General features: G+C 40.7%; 1 protein-coding gene across 2 annotated transcripts in view; it reads right to left on the minus strand.

The window, feature by feature from the left end:
- Nucleotides 1-4,214: 4,214 nt before the first annotated feature.
- SYNPO2 (synaptopodin 2) overlaps nucleotides 4,215-22,123 on the minus strand; it is a 107,836-nt gene continuing 89,927 nt past the window's right edge. For both annotated transcript variants that reach the window (XM_006112606.5, XM_025190685.3), the window contains exon 5: nucleotides 4,215-6,966. In XM_006112606.5, coding sequence (XP_006112668.2) covers nucleotides 6,394-6,966 — 573 coding nt within the window. In that variant the 3' untranslated portion in view covers nucleotides 4,215-6,393. The remainder of the gene's footprint in view (nucleotides 6,967-22,123) is intronic.

The following is a 22,123-nucleotide window of genomic DNA, read 5'->3' on the forward strand; positions in this document are numbered from 1 at the left end:
CTTCCTCATTCCTTCTGACAGAGATTATATGGCTTTCACATTGAAATTAGATCCACAGACTGATTTGGAACATGCTCAGTCTTTGGGGAAATGTGGATCTGGATCCTGATCTGAATTTAGTGGTTTCAAACTCTGTATTGGGATCAGTCACAGTTTTTGACCCAGACATTCTGAATTTAGATTTGGTTCCAAGCTTCACCTAGATCTGGACTTGGAATTTTAAGTGCATCTCTACATGTGGTAAGGTGACTATATTTTCAGTATAAAAAATGAGGACACTTTCAGACAAAGTTTTATTTAACTTTTTTAGAATTGTAAAATTTCTTAAAAAGTACACTTTAATAAAACATTTTAAAAGCTGATTTAAATGTGCCTGTTTCTAGAAATTGAGGGATTTTCCCCTAATAATGCAATGCTCTAGTTTATCATGGAATAACAAACAGGTGATAACTCATCTTGAACAAAATAAAAACTTTGATAATACTTAACTCTTTAGACTTCTCTCTACTCCAAAGATTGTTCATTACACTGAATATTCATTGCACTCAACTAGTTTATTTGTATTGTATTTAAGCAACCTAGAAGTTAAAAATCAAATATACTTCTGAGTAGCATATATACAGCTCCCTTTGTATTTCAATGTTTAATTATACCAAAGACTTACAAGTACCATTGCCAGGTTTTATTGGCTTCAAGATTTGTAGCTCACATTTTCTACTTTTATATTGTGGCCAGATCCTGCCTGCTTGCATTACTAATGCAAAAGATGCAATTTACTTCATTGATCTAGTCCTATAAGAGGAGGATGCAGGATTTGGCTTTTTATGGGCAAGACTGTAAACACTGGTGAGCAGTTACTAAGGGTACGTCTAGACTACAGGGTTTTGTCGACAGAAGTTTTGTCGACAGTATCTGTCGACAAAACTTCTGTCGACATAGAGCGTCTAGACACATTCAGTTCTGTCGACAAAGCAAGCTGCTTTGTCAACAAAACCCTGTAGTCTAGACGCAACCCTACAGGCAATAACACCTTCTGTCGACAGAACTCTGTTGACAGAAGGTGTTATGCCTCGTAAAATGAGGTTTACCAGCGTCGACAAAACTGCTGAGTTCAGTGGTAGTGTAGATGCAGGTATAGTTTTGTCGACAAAAGTCCACTTTTGTCAACAAAACTCAGTAGTCTAGACACACCCTAACTTGAGATGTGTGGAAGAGTTAGCAGTGAGTTCACAATCTGTCCCTCTGCCACTATTTCTTTTGAAAATAGAAACTTTTCATTTAAAAAAATAACAGGCCTAATAATCCAGCTCTTCTGAGGAACACTAACAAGGTGTTTATATGCAATGATGGTAGACAGATAATTCTGGAGGGAGGCAGATGTCAGTATCAAGCTTCAAAGGGGAACCATGCTGAGAGAGAGAGAATTAAAATGATGCAAACTGCTTTGAGAATGCAATTTTACATGTGTTTATTTCCTCCGCTTACTCAATGTGAAGATGAAATTCTACTGACTTTGACATGTTGCCATTTGAGCTGATAATGATTTAAGCTTCTAGAAGCTCACCAGCTGTGGAGTTACAGACCAATAAACTCAGTGACTCTAAAAATGGTATGGAATAAGTGATTAAACTTTATTTGGGTTCAAATTATTTCAAAACTAACATGTATAGGGAGAAAGCAACATTGCCTTTCACCTGATTGGGAAAATCACTTTATTAAATAATACATTTTACATCTCTGGCATGTTGTCTTCAAATAAAGTGTCCTTTGCAGTGAACAAACAGTGTGTAGAAGTGAAAATCTATTAAGGATAGCACAGACTTTTTCTACAATGCAAAAATGTAATTTGAATATATATTTAATGGCAATGCAGCTAACTAAAATGAATACTAATTATGAACAAGAACTGTGGACATATATTTTCTAGTATAACTACAGAAACGAAATGGTTGGTTACATTTGCATATTCAAACTCTCTGCATATTAACAAAGGCAACTCTCAGGTTTAAAAGTCAGTTCTAATGTAAATATTAGGCATCTAAAATAGAGGGTATTTTCTCCTGTTAACTGTGAGTAGATCTATGCATTCAAAAACAATAAAATATCGGAAACACTTTAAAGGAATATTCAGAGCTCACACATAACACAACACAATCACATAATTTTGACTAGGGTTGCCAGGTGTCTGATATTCACCCAGACAGTCCGGTAAAAAAAAAAGACAAGAAATACCGGACATGAGAAATGTCCGGTATTTCCTGTTTCCCTAGGATGGAAGCCCGGCAGGGACAATTTTCCCCTGCGGTGTCTGGCGGGGGCAGGGGAGTAAGGAATGCGGCAGAGTTGTAGTGAACGGGGGCAGGAGGGACACTAGCCGGATGCCACGCTGGGGGGGGGGGTGCTGGGCTGGGGGAGAGCGGAGCGCATGCTGCCCTGGCCCATATGACCAGCAGAGAACCGGGAGGTGGCCACATGATGCCTGCCTCAACACCAGCCATGGCCAATCTGCAGCTCTCAAGCCGCATGCAGCTCTTGCCTCCCAAAAGTGCGGCTCGCGAAGCTGCTCCTGCGCCCCTCCCAAACAGCCCACACCAGCTTTCCCTCCCTCCCCCCCCCTCCCCCCCCCCCCGGCTTCCCTGTGCTTACTGGGTCGGAGCTGCAGGGTTTAAAAATGGTGCCCAAGATGGCAGACATCTTAAAGGGTCAGCCTCCTTTTTTACAACATTTTTTTTTATTTTTTTTTTCCTTAACAACTTTGGTCTCCCTCCCCTTTTTTTTCCCCCTCGACAGAATTTTTTTCCTGGGGGCGGGGGGTGTTCAGTAACCCTAATTTTGACTGAAATATTTTTGCCAGAAAGGGATAAGGGAAAGAAGGAAGATTAAAAGTGCAGAGTGATGCTTCAGAAAGCTCCGTATGCACTATAATATTAATAGCTGAGGCCTGACACCGCATCTACTTAAGTTAATGACAAAATTTCCATTGACCCGAATAAGAACATTGTATGAACCTGTTGTCCTCTGGAAACAAGTATTCCTATTTGTCAGTATAAGGGTATATCTAGACTATATCCCTCTGTTGCCAGAGGGAAGTAAATTAGACCTACCGACATCGCAAATGAAGTGGGGATTTAAATCTCCTGCGCTTCATTTGAATAAAAATGGCCGCCACATTTTTGCAGAATCAGCAGTTTGTTGGCAAAAAGCGGCTGTCAAGACGGGGATCGCGCGACAAAGAGAGCCTTTGTTGGCCGATCCCTTATGCCTCGTAAAATGAGGTTTACAGGATCCGGTGACAAAGGCCTTCTTTGTTGCCCAATCCCCATTTTGACAGCCACTTTTTGCCGACAAACTGCTGACTTGGCAAAACACGGCAGCCATTTTTATTCAAAAGAAGCACAGGAGATTTAAATCCCCGCTTCATTTGCAATGTCGGTTTGTCTAATTTACATCCCTCTGGCGACAGAGGGATGTAGTCTAGACATACCCTAAGAGTGATAGGTATACATTCTCTTTAGACATGGTGTCTTTATTAACCAGTCTCTTCCCCCTTCAAAATCCTAATGTTATGTGGCTACCCATTAGGGTTCATTTAGGTGGAGTTGGCTTTCCCTACTTTAAAACAGTCAAAAAGGTGGCTATGGTAACACAGAAGGCAGTACTGCAGCTCATCCTGCAGCTCTTACTCAAGCTAGTTACACTGACATTGATTTCATAAACATTTTTCAGAGTAATGGCCACAGAACTGGTGCTACGATGTACATGATCCAGTTCTGGCTAGACTCAGTGAGAGATGAAAAAGTTTAAGTGTAAAAGCCTAGCCCTGAATAGGATAGTGATGAAAAGTTAGCATGTATAAATATTGTAACTTACATAATAACATCCATGTTGAATTATTCTGGGTCTTATATACAGCGTTTGTTAAATTTTTTTTAGAGTTCAGTCCTGCAAACACTAAGGCACGTGATGAGTAATTTTACAGCACGTGTTTACAGTAAATGTGTTCAGCACTGACCCACATTTGATATAATTTTGATTCACAACATAATCTTTGCAATATTTTAAAATACGGACATTTTTGCAGGTTTTTTAGGTGTGGGTGTTTTTATTTCTAACCACATTTCCACATTCCATTAGAATGCATGATATCCTTTTCAAAGGAAGTACAAAGCTATTGTACAGATTCAGAGAAGTGAAATGCTCCCCTCCCCCCCCCCCCCCCCCCCCCCCCCCCCGATATTGCATTTGGCCAAATTATTATTTTCTGGACACGGTTACACTGGAAACAGAATTAAGCATAAAGAATACAATTCAAAACAAAAACACAACACAAAACTATATTGGGTTATAACATGGTTTCTTTGTATGCTTTCTTATGCATCTGAAGTTTAATTTTTCTTTTTCAAATTGCTCTGCTTACACTTAGGCACAGACATTCAACTGAGTTTCAGCAATATTTTCAAGTGGCTGTGCTTGATAGATATTTGAAGAATGCCAAACAACTGAGGATGGTGTGGTGTAGTCTATAAAACTGTGTATTCATTTAACACCTAACACTATCTAAAGTACCCAGAAAGCTTGCAATATATGGCTTAGCCCCATATGTTACTATTAACTAAGTGAACTGTAAATGTAAGATATGTACCAGCTGTAACAAAATTATTTACCAGTTCTCCGAATCCATCAAAACCTATTTATACTCTGACAGGGATAGGTAAAATAGAGCCCGTGGGGGAAAAGAGGCTTTGTATGCTTCACCTGCCTCCCCCAGCAAATTCTTGCAGCTCCCATTGGTCAGTTTCTGCGCCAATGGGAGCTGCCTATTTGCAGGTAAGGCAGCGTGCAATGTACCCCACCCCTTTCCGAGCTTGCAGTGTTCAGACTCAGCCACACACAGACCCTGCAACCAGTGCAGGGGCATGGAAGATAGGGACCCTTGTTGAAGACTCAGCTGTGGTGCTTCCCAGCCAGAGCCTACCTCTGGTACCCCAGCCTCTCTTTCCCCCCTCCTGCACCCTTACCCCATTTAACTGAAACCTTCTGCACCCCTTCTCCTGCACCCATACCCCCCTTCCAGACCCTGCACCCTCTCCTTCACCCTAGTTCCCTACCCCAGGTCACAATCCCCTCTTTCACTGAAACTCCCTTCCAGATCCCAAAGCCCCCTCCTGAATTCCAGTCCCTTACCACAAGCTCCCTTCTGCACCCAACCTCCATCCCAGACCCCACACCTCCTCCATTTATATCATGGAAGAGTGTGACTTTGACCACTTACCAAATTCTCGGAGTGGCCCCCCCTCAAAAATTATTGCCCACTCCTTCTTGAATTCTCCAAATATGTGTTGTCTTAACTAGACTCAGACCAGTTAACACCTATCATAAACCATATTCCACATACCTCCTGCGTGTAACATGATTTGTCCTTGATATATAAACTATTTTGGTCTTCCAAAATGAAACTACACATCAAAAGCCTTTCAAGTATTCAATTACTAGTATTAGAATCTGCTGCACTAAATGTTTACCAAGCTAAACATTTCACAACCAAATAAATGTAGTTATCGTTCATCACCTTCACAAGGCTGACGTTTATTACAATATTCCCTCGTAACCCAATTTCAATGTAACCTAGCTATATTAAATATTTCTCCAAGCATTGTAACAATGGTTCATAATAATTAACTCTCTTTCCTGCTGTTTTCAAGCTAGTGTGGGTAATTACAACAACCAAGGCTTACAATGAAGCATTATACCCCAAACTTTCTTGAAATACCTCTGAACTTCATGATTACATGATATTAACATATGTGTACCAGAGCTTCAGATAAAATGTCTATGGAAGCACCGTGTGTTTATCATAGTAAAACTATAAGATTTAATTTGCTAGAATCCCTTTTTTAAAAACTATAGAAAAATTATATGATCTGTATTCTGATTAAATCTTTTGGAACTTTGGAGTTCATTGGAAAAATAATCCTCTCTAAAGTGTATGTCCAGTGCCCTAAAATTCAGCTATCAAAAATACCAGAAATCCTAGAGAGCCCACCAGAAAATGTCATGTAAAAAGCCTTATTTCATTCTTTGTATATTTCATTCACTCCTCTGTTAATGTTTTTGTACTCTGTATAGTTAAAGCTTTCTGTACATTAATTATCCCACCTATGCTGAGATGCAAACTTGATCTTTTTTTAATAAAAACAAAACTGCAGTTTGGGGATAAAATTGAATCTAATCTAGGACAGAAAGCCCTGAAATATCCTGAAGACTGCATCATTCTACACAACTTCCTCATTCCTTCAGTTCAGAAACTGTCAGACAACAAGAAGATACTCAGACAGGTCACTTTACTCCTCCAACTGAAAGCAGGAGGGAAAATATGGCAGCTTCTTCTACCTTTCATGTTTGACGCCTCCATCCTCTTGGATGTGGATTGTAGTTTGAGTTGGCCATTGACAGGCAGTAGTCAGACCTAGAATCCATGGACATCATGTCAGGATCTGTTCGGGATCGCTGACCATAATATGCATATTGAAGCCGAGAGCCACACTGGAAAGTAGAATTGGGGGCAGACATGGTGCTTTTTGGTGGGGACATAATACCAGACTGCCTCCTTCCAAATGATGCCAGGTTAGTATGAATACCTGGGGCTGGTGGCATGCAGGAAACCCTTTGTTTCCAATCATCTGGTGGCTCAGGCAGTGTTTTTCTGCGGGCAGCTAATACTACATTAGCAGCAATGGATTCCTGAATGTTTTGGGGACCAAATGCATCATCTACTAGGCCAAGAGGAGACTTGGCTGCTGCTTCCCAGGGAGTCAGTCTCTTGCCAGGTTTGTCAGCTGCTGCTGCTGACTGGCTGAAGTAACCAGGGCCAGGTTGGAACATCACAGGTGAAGCAGGGGACATGGCTTGAGAGATGAGTGAAGATGACTGTCCAGGAAGTGATGACGAGCAGCCACTGTCTCTTTCCTAGGAACAATAAAACCTCAAATATAACCACAATTATTGAATATCAATGACAGAAATCCATTCCTGCACTTCCAAACTGAAGCAGATTATTGTTGGGCTACTGGCATACTGTTTAGCATTTTAGCATATGAAAGAGAATGAGAACTTGCCAGCAGTATGAGGAAGGAACAACAGATCTGCAAGAACATGTCACTCTTCATGTAATGTATCTTTCTGTGTGTGTGTAAAAGAAGAAAGAGAAAATTCAAGTATTTGGCAAAGACACCAGATTGACAGACTTCAAGGAATCTCCTATTACTAAACAGGTACATTAGAGATAGCCACAGTTCAAGCTCCCCTCTGCCTATTCTACCCTGCTAATCTGCTTTGTCTTTCCTAATTGGTGAAAAGGGAGATGAGAGGGAAACTGCTCTTACCAATCTGACTGTATCTACAGGATGCAGGTATACACTTAGCCCTGGGAATTATACACTAGGGAGTTATTTTGAAGTAACTCCCCTTATTTCGAAATAAAAAGTGGAGCATCCACACTACCGAGCCCATTTTTTTATTTTGAAATAACTACTCCTGCTTTCCATGAGGAATAATGCTTATTTTGAAATAGTTATTTCGAAAGAGTGGTAGTGTGGGCACTCGACTGCTGCTATTTCGAAATAACTATTCTACAGAGTCATTCAGAGTAACTACTCTCCAGTGTTTCCTAAGTCGAGGTGAAAAGAATTAAAAATACCAATGTAATAACTTGCCTAATACCGTTATAGGACATTACTTAACCCTGTTCTTTTTAAATGACAGTGTTCTAAAAATTTCAGAGCATTCTGACCTATTTATAGGAGAAATCCATTCATATTCCACAAATCCTAATCTTCTTACCAATGCAGTACTTTCAAACAAAAATTCTGTTCATGAAAAAGGTTTGGTCCTTCACAGTCTTCATTCAGTAATATACAGTACTACTTTTATTTATTTATTTATTTATTTATTTATTTTTGCGCACATGCCAAATGAGCATTATGCATCAGACAAATCATTGTTCTTCCTAATTTAGGAACCATATGGACAGAAATGACATAATCCATTATATCCTCTGATTCATATCCTGAAGTTTGGGAAAAGCCTTTAATTCTCAAACTCTGAATGAAATGGGGGACTATGGTCCAGAGCCTCAGAGTTATTTAGTAGCCTAACTCCAATTGATGTGAATGGGAATTAGGCTCCTAAATGCCTTCAGGATCTAAGTGACCAAGGACTTAGCAAAGTCTCTATCCTGAAAACAGTGGCCTGTATTACCTTTCCTATGTCTCTTGCAAAGATCAGGTGTTAATCTAAAGCCCACTGAAGTCAACAGGAGCCTGAATCATTTCACTGATTTCATGCACAGTGAACATTTACCCATTAATGATTTTGTGTAGCATTCACTATCTTTAATGTCACATTTCATTTTTTTTTCTTTTTTAGGCCCATCCATCAGAAGATCTCTAAGCATTCAGGAAAAAATATTTCATACACCTTTTTGAGGTACATATCGCTTTTGAACAGATGTGGAAACTGAGACAGATAAATTAATAGCTTGATTTTCAAAGGTTTTGAGCATCTCCAGCTCTTAGTGATGACAGTAGTTTTGGTCAGTCAGTACCTATTAAAACAGGCCATCAGTGTCACACTTAAAATTTTGTAGTGAGTTTTTCATAAACGATTAGGGTTGGATAAGACCTCAGAAGGTCAGTTAGCATAGCATTCTGCTCAAAGCAGGATCAGCCCCAATAATTTTAGCCAGGGCTCTGTCAAGCCTAGCCTTAAAAACCTCTAAGAATGAAGATTTCACCCACCTCCCTAGACAAGCCATTCTAGTGGTTCACCACTTTCCTAGTGAAGTAGTCTTTTCCTGATATCCAACCTAGACCTATTCCACTGCAACTTGAGACCATTGCTCTTTGTTCTGTTCTTTGTTCTGTCATTTGCCACTAATTAGAATAGCCTTGCTCCATTCTCTTTGCGACCTCCTCCTCCCCCTTCAGGTAGTTGAAAGCTGCTATCAAATCCCCACTCGCCCTTCTCCTCTGCATGCTAAATAAGCCCAGTTTCCTCACCTCTCCTCATAAGGCATGTGCCTCAGCCCCCTCATCATCTTTGTTGCTCTCTACTGGACTCTCTCCAATTTGTCCGCATCCTTTCTGTAGTTGCGGGTGGGGGGGAGGAGAACTGGCCTTACTCCAGATGTGGCCTCACTAGTGCCAAATAGAGGGGAATAATCACTTTCCTCAGTTTGCTGGCAATGCTCTAATTAATGCAGCCCAATATGTTGTTAGCCTTCTTGGCAGTTGTTGATTCACATCCAACTTGTAATCCCTATGTCCTATTCTGCAGAACTGCTTCTTATCCAGTCAGTCCCCAGCCTGAAGGTTTGAATGGGATTCTTCTGTCCTAAGTACAAGACTCTGCACTTGTCCTTGTTGAACCTCATCAGATTTCTTTTGGCCCAGTCCTCCAATTTGTCTAGCTCACTCTGGATCCTATCCGTGCCTTCCCATGTATCTACCTCTTCCCCCAGTTAAGTGTCATCTGCAATCTTGTAAGGGTGCAATACAATCCATCCCATCATCAAGATAATTAATGAAGATGTTGAACAAAACCAGCCCCAGGATGGACCTCTGGGGTACTCTGATACTGGCTGCCAACTAGATATCAAGCAGCTGATCACTATTTTTTGAGCCTGACTATTGAGCCAGGTTTCTGCCCACCTTATAATCCATTCTTCCAAGCTATGCTTCTTAATTTTTTAAACAAACTCCACCTCTGTTTTATAATAAGACAATCTTTCTTCTTGCTCATTTGAGCTTTCCACCAGCTAGTCCCAATACCAGAAAGAAATTCCCCATGCTTATTAACCCTACCACAAATAAATGGCAAATTTCCATCCAGAGTAAAAGACCGTACTTCATATACTTGAGTTCAATTAATTTTTAACATATAAGGATGTACGTTGATGTATGAGTCAAACTCACTTTTACCTGGATAGGGCTTGGTTCAGCTCTCAATGAAATATACATTTTAAATAGAAAAGGCAAAAATATTCTTTTGCCTTACAAAAACAAAATAGTTATTTTGACTATGGATAAATTGATTGTACCATTAACAGTGGGTTGGAGGTGTACCAAACTATTAATAGTTGTTTACTTTCTTTTCCTTTCTTGTCCATTTACCCAGACTAGAATTTGCATCTCTCATTGCTAGTCTAACCAATGGAAAGCATATGTGGGTTTGCCATTAGCCAACTGGATTCCTGTAGATTCATGCTCAATTCTACATTCTGCCGAGTAAACACCACTTGAGAGATACCCCTTATACAGCTGGAAAGAAGGATTAGGTGATTAAAGAATGATGTCCCTTGTCTCAGTGTAACACCAGAAATCTCCTGTTAAGTCTTATTCTGGATCCCAGAAACTTCTGCAGGAACACATGAAGCCTGAGATCTGCATTATTGAGACAAATCATGTCACTTCCTAGAAAAGGAAATTTTCAGTCTAAGATCAAGTCCAGAATAAGTGTCACATTACTAAACATAACATAATGAGTTTGCCCAGACAAAGGATGCAAAGATTCACACACACAGAATTCAGTTCAAGTAACATATTCCAGGCTGCTTCAGCTTTCTTGGATGACTTGAATTCTTAATATTTCCTTGCGTTAACATGAGTCATTACGTAGGTTTAGACAGCTGTCCAGTTCAGGTCATTAGGCTCCTCAAGATTAAAATGTAGAGCCTCTCCTTGAGTTACGAACGAGTTACAGACCAAACACTTGGCCATAACTTGAAATGTTCGTAACTTGGGCCCCATTGAGTTACATTGCAACTGCGCTGTTCGTAAGCACGGATCGCATTCATAACTCAGGGACCACCTTTACAACCGCTCAATGGGAGTTTTGGTCGTAAATGCGAACAGTCGTAAATCGACCATTCACAACTCGGGGACCGGCTGTATATGAGAATGGCATTTATCTTCATCTACTCAGAAGAATCATACAACACTAGAACTGGAAGGGACTTCAAGAGGTCATTGAGTCCAGTCCCCTGCCCTCATGGCAGGATGTAGTACCGCCTACACCAGCGGTGCGCAACCCGTGGGGGTCGTGGCTATCTTCCTGGCAGGTCACAGCGCCGGGCTGGCTACCATTTTGTTTTCTTGGCTTGGCTCCCGACGTACATGTGGCGGAGGCAGGGGAAATGGCAGAGGAACGGACTGGCACTTTAAATTAAAGGGGCTGCGACAAAATGTTCTTTTGCTCAACAAAAATTTTCCCAGCTCTGGGGGTTGCAAATTAAAAAAGGTTGTGTATCACTGGTCTAGACCATTCCTGACAGATGTCTATCTAACTTGCTGTTAAACATCTCCAGAGATGGAGATTCTACAACCTTCCTAGACATCTTATTCTTCCAGCGTTTAACCACCCTAACAGGAAGTTTTTCCTAATGTCCAACCTAAACCTCCCTTACTGCAGTTTAAGCCTACTGCTTCTTGTCCTATCCTCAGAAGCTGAGCAGAACAATTTTTCTCCCTCCTCCTTGTGACATCCTTTTAGATAACTGAAAACTGCTATCATGTCCCCCCTCAGTCTTCTCCTTTCCAAACTAAACAAGCCTAATTCTTTCAGTCTTCCTTCATAGGTCATGATCTCTAGACTGTTAATCATTCTTGTTGCTCTTCTCTGGACCTTCTCCAATTTCTCCACGTCTTTCTTGAAGTGTGATTCTCAGAGCTGGACACAACTCTCCAACTGAGGCCTAATCAGCGCAGAGTAGAGCAGATGAATGACTTCTCGTGTCTTGTTCACAACACTCCTGTTAATGCATCCCAGAATCATATTTACTTTTTTTTTGCAACAGCATCACACTGTTGACTCATATTTAGCTTGTGGTCCACTATGACCCCCTAGATCCCTTTCTGCAGTACTCCTTCCTAGACTGTCGCTTCCCATTCTGTATGTGTGAAATGGATTGTTCCTTCCTAAGTGGAGCACTTTGCATTTCTCCTTATTAAACTTCATCCTATTTACCTCAGACTGTTTCTCCAGTTTGTCCAGATCATTTTGAATTATGACCCTATCCTCCAAAACAGTAGCAACCCCTCCCAGCTTTGTATCATCTGCAAACTTAATAAGCGTACTCTTTATGCCAATATCTAAATCATTGATGAAGATATTGAGCAGAACTCGTCCCAAAACAGACCCCTGCAGAATCCCACTTGTTATGCCCTTCCAGCAGGATTGTGAACCATTAATAACTACACTCTCTGGGTATGTCTACACTAGTCCCCTAGTTCAAACTAGAGTGGCTAATGTAGGCATTTGAACTTGCAAATGAAGCCTGGGATTTAAATATCCCGGGCTTCATTTGCATGTGCACGGGCTGGCGCCATTTTTAAATCCCCTTAGTTCGAACTGACTACCTGCGGCTACACACGGCAGTCAGAGGTTAATCCGAACTAAGTCCTCATTGCAGGAGGAGTAACAGTTAATCCGAACTAAGGATTTAGTTCGGATTAACTTCTGACTGCTGTGTGTAGCCGCTGGCAGTCAGTTCGAACTAAGGGGATTTAAAAATGCACCCACCTTTATAGTAGCCCCATCTAAGTTGTATTTGCCTAGTTTATTAATAAGAATATCAGGTGAGACCGTATCAAATGCCTTTCTAAAGGTATGCCACATCCACTGCATCTCCCTTATCCACAAGACTAGTTATCTTATTAAAGAAAGCTATCAGATTAGTTTGACATGATTTGTTCTTTACAAATCCATGCTGGCTGTTACCTATGAAGAGTGAGCAATCCCATCCAATTAAGCATTGAATTCAATGGGACTACTTGCATTCTGTAAAGTTAAACGTGTGCATAGATCTTTTCAGGATTAGGTGTACAATTATATTTGCTATACTGTACTAAAATGATATTATGCTATATTTTATCTTTATACTTTGTGTCTCTGATAAGAAATTTAACTTCATGGACAGGACTTGCAAGAACTGGGGAAAAAAGTGAAACAAAATGGAATAGTTGTTTGCTTCTTGGGGCCAAGTCTGACACCCATTAAAGTCAATGAGGGTTTCACCATTGTCTTTTAGGGGAAAAGGGGCGACTGTTACTATTGTATGAGGGAAGAAAATACATCTCTCTTTTTTAACTAGTTTTCAACTTCATTTTACTATGGAGTTTTAAATGGATTTATCTTTTGCGAAACTAATCAAGTGCTGAGGGCTGATTCCTCTGTGTCTTGTTAGCTTTATATTAGTGTAACTTCATTGATTCAATTTGCACTGGTGGACCAGGCCCTCTATTCTTCTCATTATCCATAAAAGTAATACAGCACAGGCTCTAACAGTACGAGATTATTCACTGTGCCCTACCAATATGCTTCAATCCTTACCTCAAATTTCCATGCCCACTTAATCCTTGGCCTCCAGTTGAGACTTCTAGTTAGTGTTCCAGTTGGTGCCAATTATTGTGGTGGCTGTTGTATGGAAGACAGTGGTCCCCTAGCAACCTGTACACCTGTGTGTATATATGTGTGTGCATACACTGAAGTCATCATTTTGCAGTCACTTTCTCAGTTTCTATATAAGAATACTTCTATTTTGTCTGTGTCCACATTGTTCTGGAGTGGCATACCCTAGGCTATGTTGCAGAAAGGTGCTCCATCTGGTCATACATTTCATAAAATAGATTTGAAGGATTTTCAGAGAAGTGTGATTTCTGCTAAAACACAAGCATATCTCCTATGTTTTTCACTAGGAGATGTTGTTAGAATTGCTATTTGCCATTAATAAAGGTGGACCTGAACCAAAGCACAGGTCCTAAACATTCCTGAAATTGGATTAAAATCCAGATTTTAAAAGGTATCACTGGCTCCTATCAGTAATTGGCTGTTCAGATTCCTAGACTTACATCACAGGAACTCAAGGCTCAGACCAATCTCTAGCCACTAGAATTCACTCACAATTTATTTACCAGACAGTGTTAACTAAGCACAGTAATACTCAACTCTAGTTCTTCTTACTTTGTACTTCAGGGTCCATCATGCAGTGTTTATTCTGTCATTGCTGATCAAATGCATAAAACACAGATCACATGTGAAGCAGTGGGGAAAGTAACAGGCAGAGAGGGAGGATTTAGCAATTTCTTCTTTTTGTGAAGCATTACATAATCTTTTTTACTTCTCCCTCCATGTTCCCTATAAGCTGTGTGCCTGTGCAGCCACTCAGGCAAGATTCAAATGCTGCCCACAACTAGGCCTTTTGTTTCTACTAGTGGTGCATATTTGTACATAAAAAACATATACTGCACATGGATGGGAAAAAATCTGCACATGGATGGAGAAGATTAGAGGGGAATATTGTGCTCCCTCCAGCCAGAAAGGGAGCAAAGAAAGAGAATATATATGACATTAAATAAAGCAGTGGAAAGCTACAAAATAATCACAAGACCTTATGACATGGTGTTGCAATGTTTTCATCATGATGTTCTTTTATCACAAAGAAGTTGTGTGTGTGATGTTGCAATATTGTGACAAGTCAGAATGCTACTCTGTGATTAGTCTGTGCTTTCCCATGACTCTGTCTGAACCACTGCCCTGAATAGTTACTGAATGGAGGCAACGATACCTTGGTAAAAAGAGGATAAAAGAAAAAAAAATTCTACTAAAATCATAGGGAATCCTTTTAGCTATACAGTAAATGGCTTCTCTTACACAGGAAAACAGTTGAAATGCATGTTACGTTAACATTTAAAAATGTAAAGTATTTATATAGTGTTCAATAAAGCAAACTTTTTTACCATTTATATATCTTTCATATATTTGATATGTATAGTCATATACACTGAAGCAAAAGTAGCATTATTCCCAAAAGTAATCTACTGAATTAGACATATTTAGGTGAATCAGTGCACACACAATTAGTGTGTGTGCATAGAAAATATGACTCTCTGTATGATTTGTGAAATAGTGCATAAGTATTTAGTAAACACCATAATATGGTGTTTTATTTGTAATATTCAAGGGCCTGAAGATTTTTTTTGGCCCCATAAAGATTTCTATTAGAGGAGTAGACATAGTATGTTTCTTAGAGGAAAGAGCATTTGCTGCCATCTTCTGGAATTTAACAGAAACAGTGTGAACATATAAGTTACAGTTAACGAGGGCAAGACACCAGAGAACATTAGAAAGTAGGCTCAGTTTGGCTGGCTGGTTTATGTTCTGGCTAGAAAACTATTTTTGATTTTAGCTGTGTAAGCTCTACATAACAGCCACATCTTACACTGACCAAAAGTAGAGAGAGATGTGTCTAGCAGAAGGCTATCCATCAGCGGTCTCAGGTATTTTTCTCTGGTTATGCTTATATTTGAACAAGAGTCAGTATTTTTGCTCCAAATAACCATTGTGGCTGGAGTCTGGGAGGTAAAGAGGTCTCCCTGGTGCCATCCTTGCATTCAGTTCATACCTCAGCCACATATTGTTTTTACACTCCTTAGTATGAAGTTGGGGTACATAGAAGAAAAGTCAGGAGTTCACCTACATCTGTGATCTCTCTCTGATCAGCTCCTATGAGCCACTCTCTCCTCTCACAAACACACTTTTACACATTGTTTATCTGCCATGGAAAGTGAGGGTTGCCCCCCACCGTGCATGGATTATTTTGAAATAGGGATCTGAAGTCCTAGCTGCTATCTCCTCTACACCATGGGGAAAAAAATTTCCTGCAATAAGTGTACAGCTGGATAGCACTTATCGAACATACCTCTTGAGTGGTTGGTACTTTTTCCTTTGACTTTGTCAAGGTAGTAGGTGTTGCTTGTGGGCGACGAAGTTAGAACGGTGATGTATCTTCCCAAGAAAATGGCTGGCGATTAGTTTATTCGTAGCTTTTGAACCCACTGTTTTTGATTTTCTTATTATCAGTTTGTTTCTTTGGATAAAAATTCCAATTTTGAGCTGGATAGAGTCATTATAAGATAACACTCTGCCAGGCTGCAATAATGAAGTCTTACACTTCTCAGGTCTAACTATAAAAAGTAATCCATAGAGTCTTGTCACATCATGTCCAGTCAGAGGCAATGTTGCAGCAATCTCTCTTTTTCCATAATGAATCTTTTTTAAAAAAAATTAAATATCATGCAAAGTCATGTAATATCAATAATAATCTTCCAAAGTTCTTCAGGGAACCAATGCCTTTGCTTCCTGGATACTTGCCCCATCTCAGAATGTACAATGAACTCTCCTTAGAGAGGCTGGAGCAGCTAAGCATCCCTGGAAAGCTGATGGCTTGCTGAAGCGATGTCCTGGATACTTGATACATAGTGCTCCTACATGATCTCTGTTATAAGGTTCCCCTATACTTTGTTTCCCAATGATCCTGACCCTCCTTGTACATATTCTCCATTTTGTAATTACTCACCCTTTGTGCTTTTAAGAAGAGTCTTGTGCAGAGGGTGGCAGAATATCACTACTGTCAGTCTGTTAAAAAATCTTTCCCTGCTGATTTGTACCCAGAAAGAACACCGCAATTCCCTTACATTTGAAAGCTAGATGTACAGTACTTGAGAAAAATCATAGCTGGTGATGGATATAACTAAGGATTAAAAAAAATTTCCTGGCATATCAAATCTAAAAGTTGCCTGGCATATCAAATCTAAAGGTTGCCTGGCATATCAAATCTAAAGGTTGGAAATCAACCAACCATTGGAGGGTTTAAATTGAAATTATAAACCACCCACATAACTTCCTAGGGTTCCTTTTTCTGTAAAGAAACCTAATGACAAAGAACAAAGGTCTTTTTTGGGTGATTGTTTTATTCTTTTTTTCACTGTCTCATATGCTTCCGGTTCTGACAGCTATCTTCTCTTGAGCACAGTCTATGCCTACTCATTTTGTTGTAGCTCACTCTCCTTAATAGCTCTGGCTTCCCCTAGTTCTGGCAGTTCTTCCTTCACACCAGTGCTCTCCCATGTGTCACTAACACTCCTGTCTGCATCATACTATCTCCCCTTACTTCCTATTTATTGTCTTTTTGCTGATACTTCAGACCAATATGTAGGGTAAGGCAGTACCAATCTAATTATTCTGAACCTTCATTAGAAAAACCAACAATAACAGTTTGGCAGAAAGTAAATGTGGAAGTTGGCCAGAAAAGGAAGAAAAATATTATTGCCTGGAGGGTTCATGATAGCGTAACCCACACACCTTCTGTCCCAGGTAGTGGCATCGAGACCACTTACAGAGAGAATAATGAATCTCTGCTCTCCAGCCTTAGATAATAGCCAGCTGGCTTTCAGCTCATTCGGTAGAGAAGGGGTGGTGGGGAATCTAAGGCCTGTCTTGCCTGGATCTGGTCCCTGAGCATTGCCTTTCTCCTCTGTCAGGGGCCACTTCAGTGAGGATGAGTTTTTTGTGCTTCTCACTTGTGTGCGGCCTCCTCAGAGGGAGAGGGGGGCACTAGCCTCCTAACTGGGTTCCTCCTGACCACTGAATGGGCTCCTTGCCACCAGGCTGTCATCCTGGCTCCGCTTCTGGCCCTGGACAGGTTCTGGTTGCTGGGACCTTGGCTATCAGACCAGATCTGGTCCCGGCTAGGCTCCTGGCTGCTGGACTCCCAGCTTCTGGAGATCTTCAGGGGCTCTCTAATGCAGCAACATCCATAGTCCTGCTGGCCCACGGATGTTGCCAGACCAGAAAGTCCTAGACCAGAAAGATTCAAACTGGTATTACTCTACAAAATGGTTCCCTATGAATAAGGGCCAGAAAAGGAAGAAGTAAGTCTTACTTCTAACATCTAGTTATATTTTTACTCTTTATTTAATGTTGCATCCCCCCCAAAATTCTATGAGATAACTTTGCAATTTATTTCCTAGTCAGTTATTTTTCACTCTCTAGGAATACAGGAAAACTCAAGGCTCCTACAGCACCCTAGTATTGACAGTGGCTTTCAGGATATCTTCCTCTTTTTTTAACTTAAGCTACAGCCTTGTTTCCTGACCCAAACTTGACAGCAGGCCCAGACAAAGAGTTTGTGGGGCCCAAAGTGGTTGGCTGCCCCGTGCAGCCAGGCAGCTCCCAGCCAGGTAATGGGGTAGCATAGGGCCCTTAAGGCATGGGTCCAAGGCAACTGCCTTGCTCGGCTTGCTCTAAAGATGGCCCTGCTTGACAGTACGAGGGTCAGTCAGGCTGTTTTCAGACCTGACCTGACCTGACTTGTCTCAAGCTTGGAATGGCAAGGCTCCAATCATCTCCTCCTGCTCATGTGGTCGGCATGGCAGTGGCTGTATGCCACAGACCTGCCAGCTGCCACCAACTCACTGTGCTGCATGTGCAGCTGAGTAAGTGTATCAACAAGTTACGGCACCTCCTGTGCCACAGCACACAGAGGGCAGTGAAGTGGCAGTAACAGAGGGAGCGCACAGCCACTGTTGCATCAATACTAGGGCAGCAGGCAACCAAAGATGGGTTGTGAGCAGGATGATAAGCATCAGGAAGCCCTAACCAGCCTAGCCCCTAGACTGAGATGGCACCACTAATAAAGGATTGGGGAAAGTGCTGTGTCTGGGTTAGCTTGGGTCTGAAAAGGACTCATTCGGGTGAAGTTCAGGTAGGCTGTCCCTGGGTCATGTTCAGGTCAGGCCTTAAAATTAGGGCTGAGCAGACTTCTAACCCAGGCTGCACACATTTATTTTGGAGGCAGACCATTTGAAGTTGGTGCTGTTTGGGCAAACAGCAGCATTTTAGGGGGAAAAAACCTATTTAGTTCAATTGCTTCCATGTTCCTAAACCTTCAAAACTTGCTTCTCCTGGAGAAATGTTGACAATGAGACTCTAGACTATTTGGTGTCCTTTGATGTCTCAGAAGAAAGCCAAAGACTGAAAGGCCATGGAGCCTCAGACCTAGAAATGATCTCTCTAGCACTGCTCAATGCAAAACACTGAAAGTCCCAAACACAGAGTTTTCACTTTAGCTTTTTCAGCAAGAAGCCAAACATTTCCATGGGAAGCAGGTACTTTCCAAAGAAATGTTTAGTTAGCCAAAAATTGAATTTTGGTCAAAATCCCATCATCACCACCACCACCACCACCAGTTTATATGGAAAAAATTCAATCAGCCTTATAACCTTCATGCTCAGGGTTGAAGCACATTGGCAGAGAAGGGTAGCGTAGCTTGTACTGTTGCTGCCTGTGCTGTGGAAGGAAGGATAGACAGCCTAGAACATTGAGTTTGTCTGTCACATGTCATGAGAACTTTATTTGTTGTTTTAAAAAGATCAGGAAAAGTTTTAAAACATTTCACCTCAAGTGTACAGCGTTTCTGAAGAGAGACAATTTCCTCCTTAGCCAATGTCATTTCCAATTGACAGGCTGAGGTGGCAGGGGCTCAGGTGAGCCCTTTGTTATCACAGCTACCTTTCATCATGATATAAGAGAATCTTGGCTTCCTTTTTTTTTTTTTTTAAACCAAGCGTCTAACACTTTTCCTCATAAAAGAGACTTGATATTGTAAAGTGATTGCTAGGGTTGAAAGGAACTAGCACCTGGGCATCAATTTTGCAACAAGAGGATGGTGGAACCTAAGGATTCTCCATCTCCCATTTGTTATGGTGACCCTACCCCAAATCCTTGAACTGAGCTCTATGCACAGTGGTGAGGCATGGATGGGAATTGGGCAGCAAAACACAGAATGTTCACTCAGTTGCAATCACCCCTGGTAAGGTCATGCCAGCTGCTGCACATGGAACTTCCCTCCATGCTTATCTATCAGCTGTGCTAGGAACACACAGAAGATCTTGCAAGTAGTCCTCGCATAGTCCCAAGTCCTGCACTCCCAACAGTACACCAGAAGAAATAAAAGAAAGCAGAGCTTTAGTTGCAGATTGTGCAGCCAGCCTTTCTCTGTGGCAATACCTGACTGCACTGCTAAACCAGCCAGGAGTTTGAATTGGCAGTAATGGGAGGAGCCTTGATCCTTATCCTTTTCATCCAGTACACCACTAAGAGAGAACCCTTTATTCCCACATGCCCCAGCTAAAGGGTACCATCAGGAGTTAGAAGGATATTTGCCAGGTTCAAAAATAATGGGACTTGCAAGACTGGGATAATTTTCTTGATAAGTTTGAGTTTTGAATTGAAATATCTGATTTCATGGAAGCCTCCACAGAATTTAACCACTTATCGCATCCTGAAGTATGGAGCATAATTTTATGTGGTAATAATTAAGTACAATGAAAACAATATGAAGATCTTAAAATTTTTTTGAACCAGATCATGGACATATTGGAATTATGTCTGCTGTGAGTCTGACTTTGACTTTCATAATCACAGTCATTGTGTCCAAGCCCATGTATCGTCATCAGAGTACATTAAAAATAATTAAATAAAGTCAAATGGCTCCTTTACATAGCAACTACTTGTATACTTGGCACATAGTGGATATCAGCTCTGCCTGAAACCCTCTACAGCCTCTAATTTAAACCTGAATGACAATCTACAGCTGTCCTCTACTGTCTACTTCTCAGGAGATGACATTACAGATGAAACAGTTAATTTAAACAGTCTGGTCTTATGCTGAAATGCTATAGTTTTTGACTTACCTTGCTATTGGAGATGGACTTGAAGCAAACCCTAGATCCAAATGACTGCATGTGTGTATGTATGAAAGTATGTGGTTGGGGAAGTGTCATGTTTCAGAATCTGAAACTCAATTCAGAGCTAGATGAGAATTTTTTTTAAAAAGTGTAAGTAGATCACTAGTCCCACTGAAAATCATTAGACTTGTGTTTTTTACTTAAAAGCTTCAAAAAACCCACCCCCATTCTTAAGGTCTAGCTCCTCCTGTATCACTGCAAAGGGTCAAACCAAAAGCCTGGAACTGAACACTATTAGAAATGCAAAATCCGGAAACAAATCCAAATTTGCAACTTGAATTCATGTCTCTTTTGGTTAAAGTGCGGCTATGCTAGGCTAAAAATGATCTTCTAAGATTGCAGCTATAGAAGCTCACTTTTTGCTTTTTTTTCTGTATATACGTGCATGATTTCACTGACAACCTAAATGCATTTTTAGCTTGTCTGTATGCCTGCATGCAATACATATAAATAATTTTTTTTTCAAGTGAATTTAGTGCTAGTGGGATGTGCTTGCTGGGTTGATGACTCAGGAAACTGAAGACCTCTCTTTATATCCATCGCTTTCTCATGTTGCCGTGCCAATATGGCTTATTACTCATCGGGGGGGGGGGGGTGATCATTTCTGGGGCTGAGAGAGAGTAGCCCAGTCTTCACATCCATTCAGTCTTTGTCCTCTATGCTGGTACTTCCAGCAAGAGTGTCTAGTTCTGGAATGCTGGGTGATAGACAGACCTCTGTATTCTAGAAGTCGGACTGAGACCATCTATTCATTTCACAGAGCCACTCAGCATGACTTCTAGTAATTAGTAACCTAGGCCACAGTTGAACTGGTGATCAAGAGGTGAAAGGCACTATCCATACCTGCTTGAGTTAAAAATATAAAAAAGCTAAAAGTCTTCTCATCCGTGATAGCATGATGACAATATATAAGCATCATACTATTCAGAGAATGGCTTTTACTGGAGAATACTATAGAAGCATAGTCTTACAGGGACTCAAGTTATTTGGCATTTTTATCTGTCTAGATAGCTAGCTATTTGCCTCAGAAAAGTGTGATACCCTACAACCCTTATCTTTGGTAAGAGTAAAGTAAGTTCTCCTGTGTAAATATTATCTTTTTTTATTTGTAGCTTACTGAGGAATGTATGTAACTAAAGTATTTAATAGTAGTATGACATTATATGACAGAGAAAGAACGAAAAAAGATTATCAGTCTAGAGAGTAAGTGAAGTGCCTGGGGGAAAAAAGGAAAACACATTGGCAGTGTATACATATAAATGAAAGAGAAAATCAAACAAGTAAAGAAGAAAGGAACAAGTTTAATGGTAGAGGGAAAAATACAGCAGATTGACAGTGGAAAATGAATGAAAATAAGGAGATCACAAGAGGATTAAAATATTTGTACTATATGCTCTTGGGCAAGTTGTGTTTGCAATATACTTCTCTTTACTTTTCTATGAATACCTGATTGGTTTTCCTGCTGTTTCCAGCAGTTATCC

Source organism: Pelodiscus sinensis, chromosome 4 (genome assembly GCF_052426305.1).
Source record: "Pelodiscus sinensis isolate ZL-2025 chromosome 4, ASM5242630v1, whole genome shotgun sequence".
NCBI lineage: Eukaryota > Metazoa > Chordata > Testudines > Trionychidae > Pelodiscus > Pelodiscus sinensis.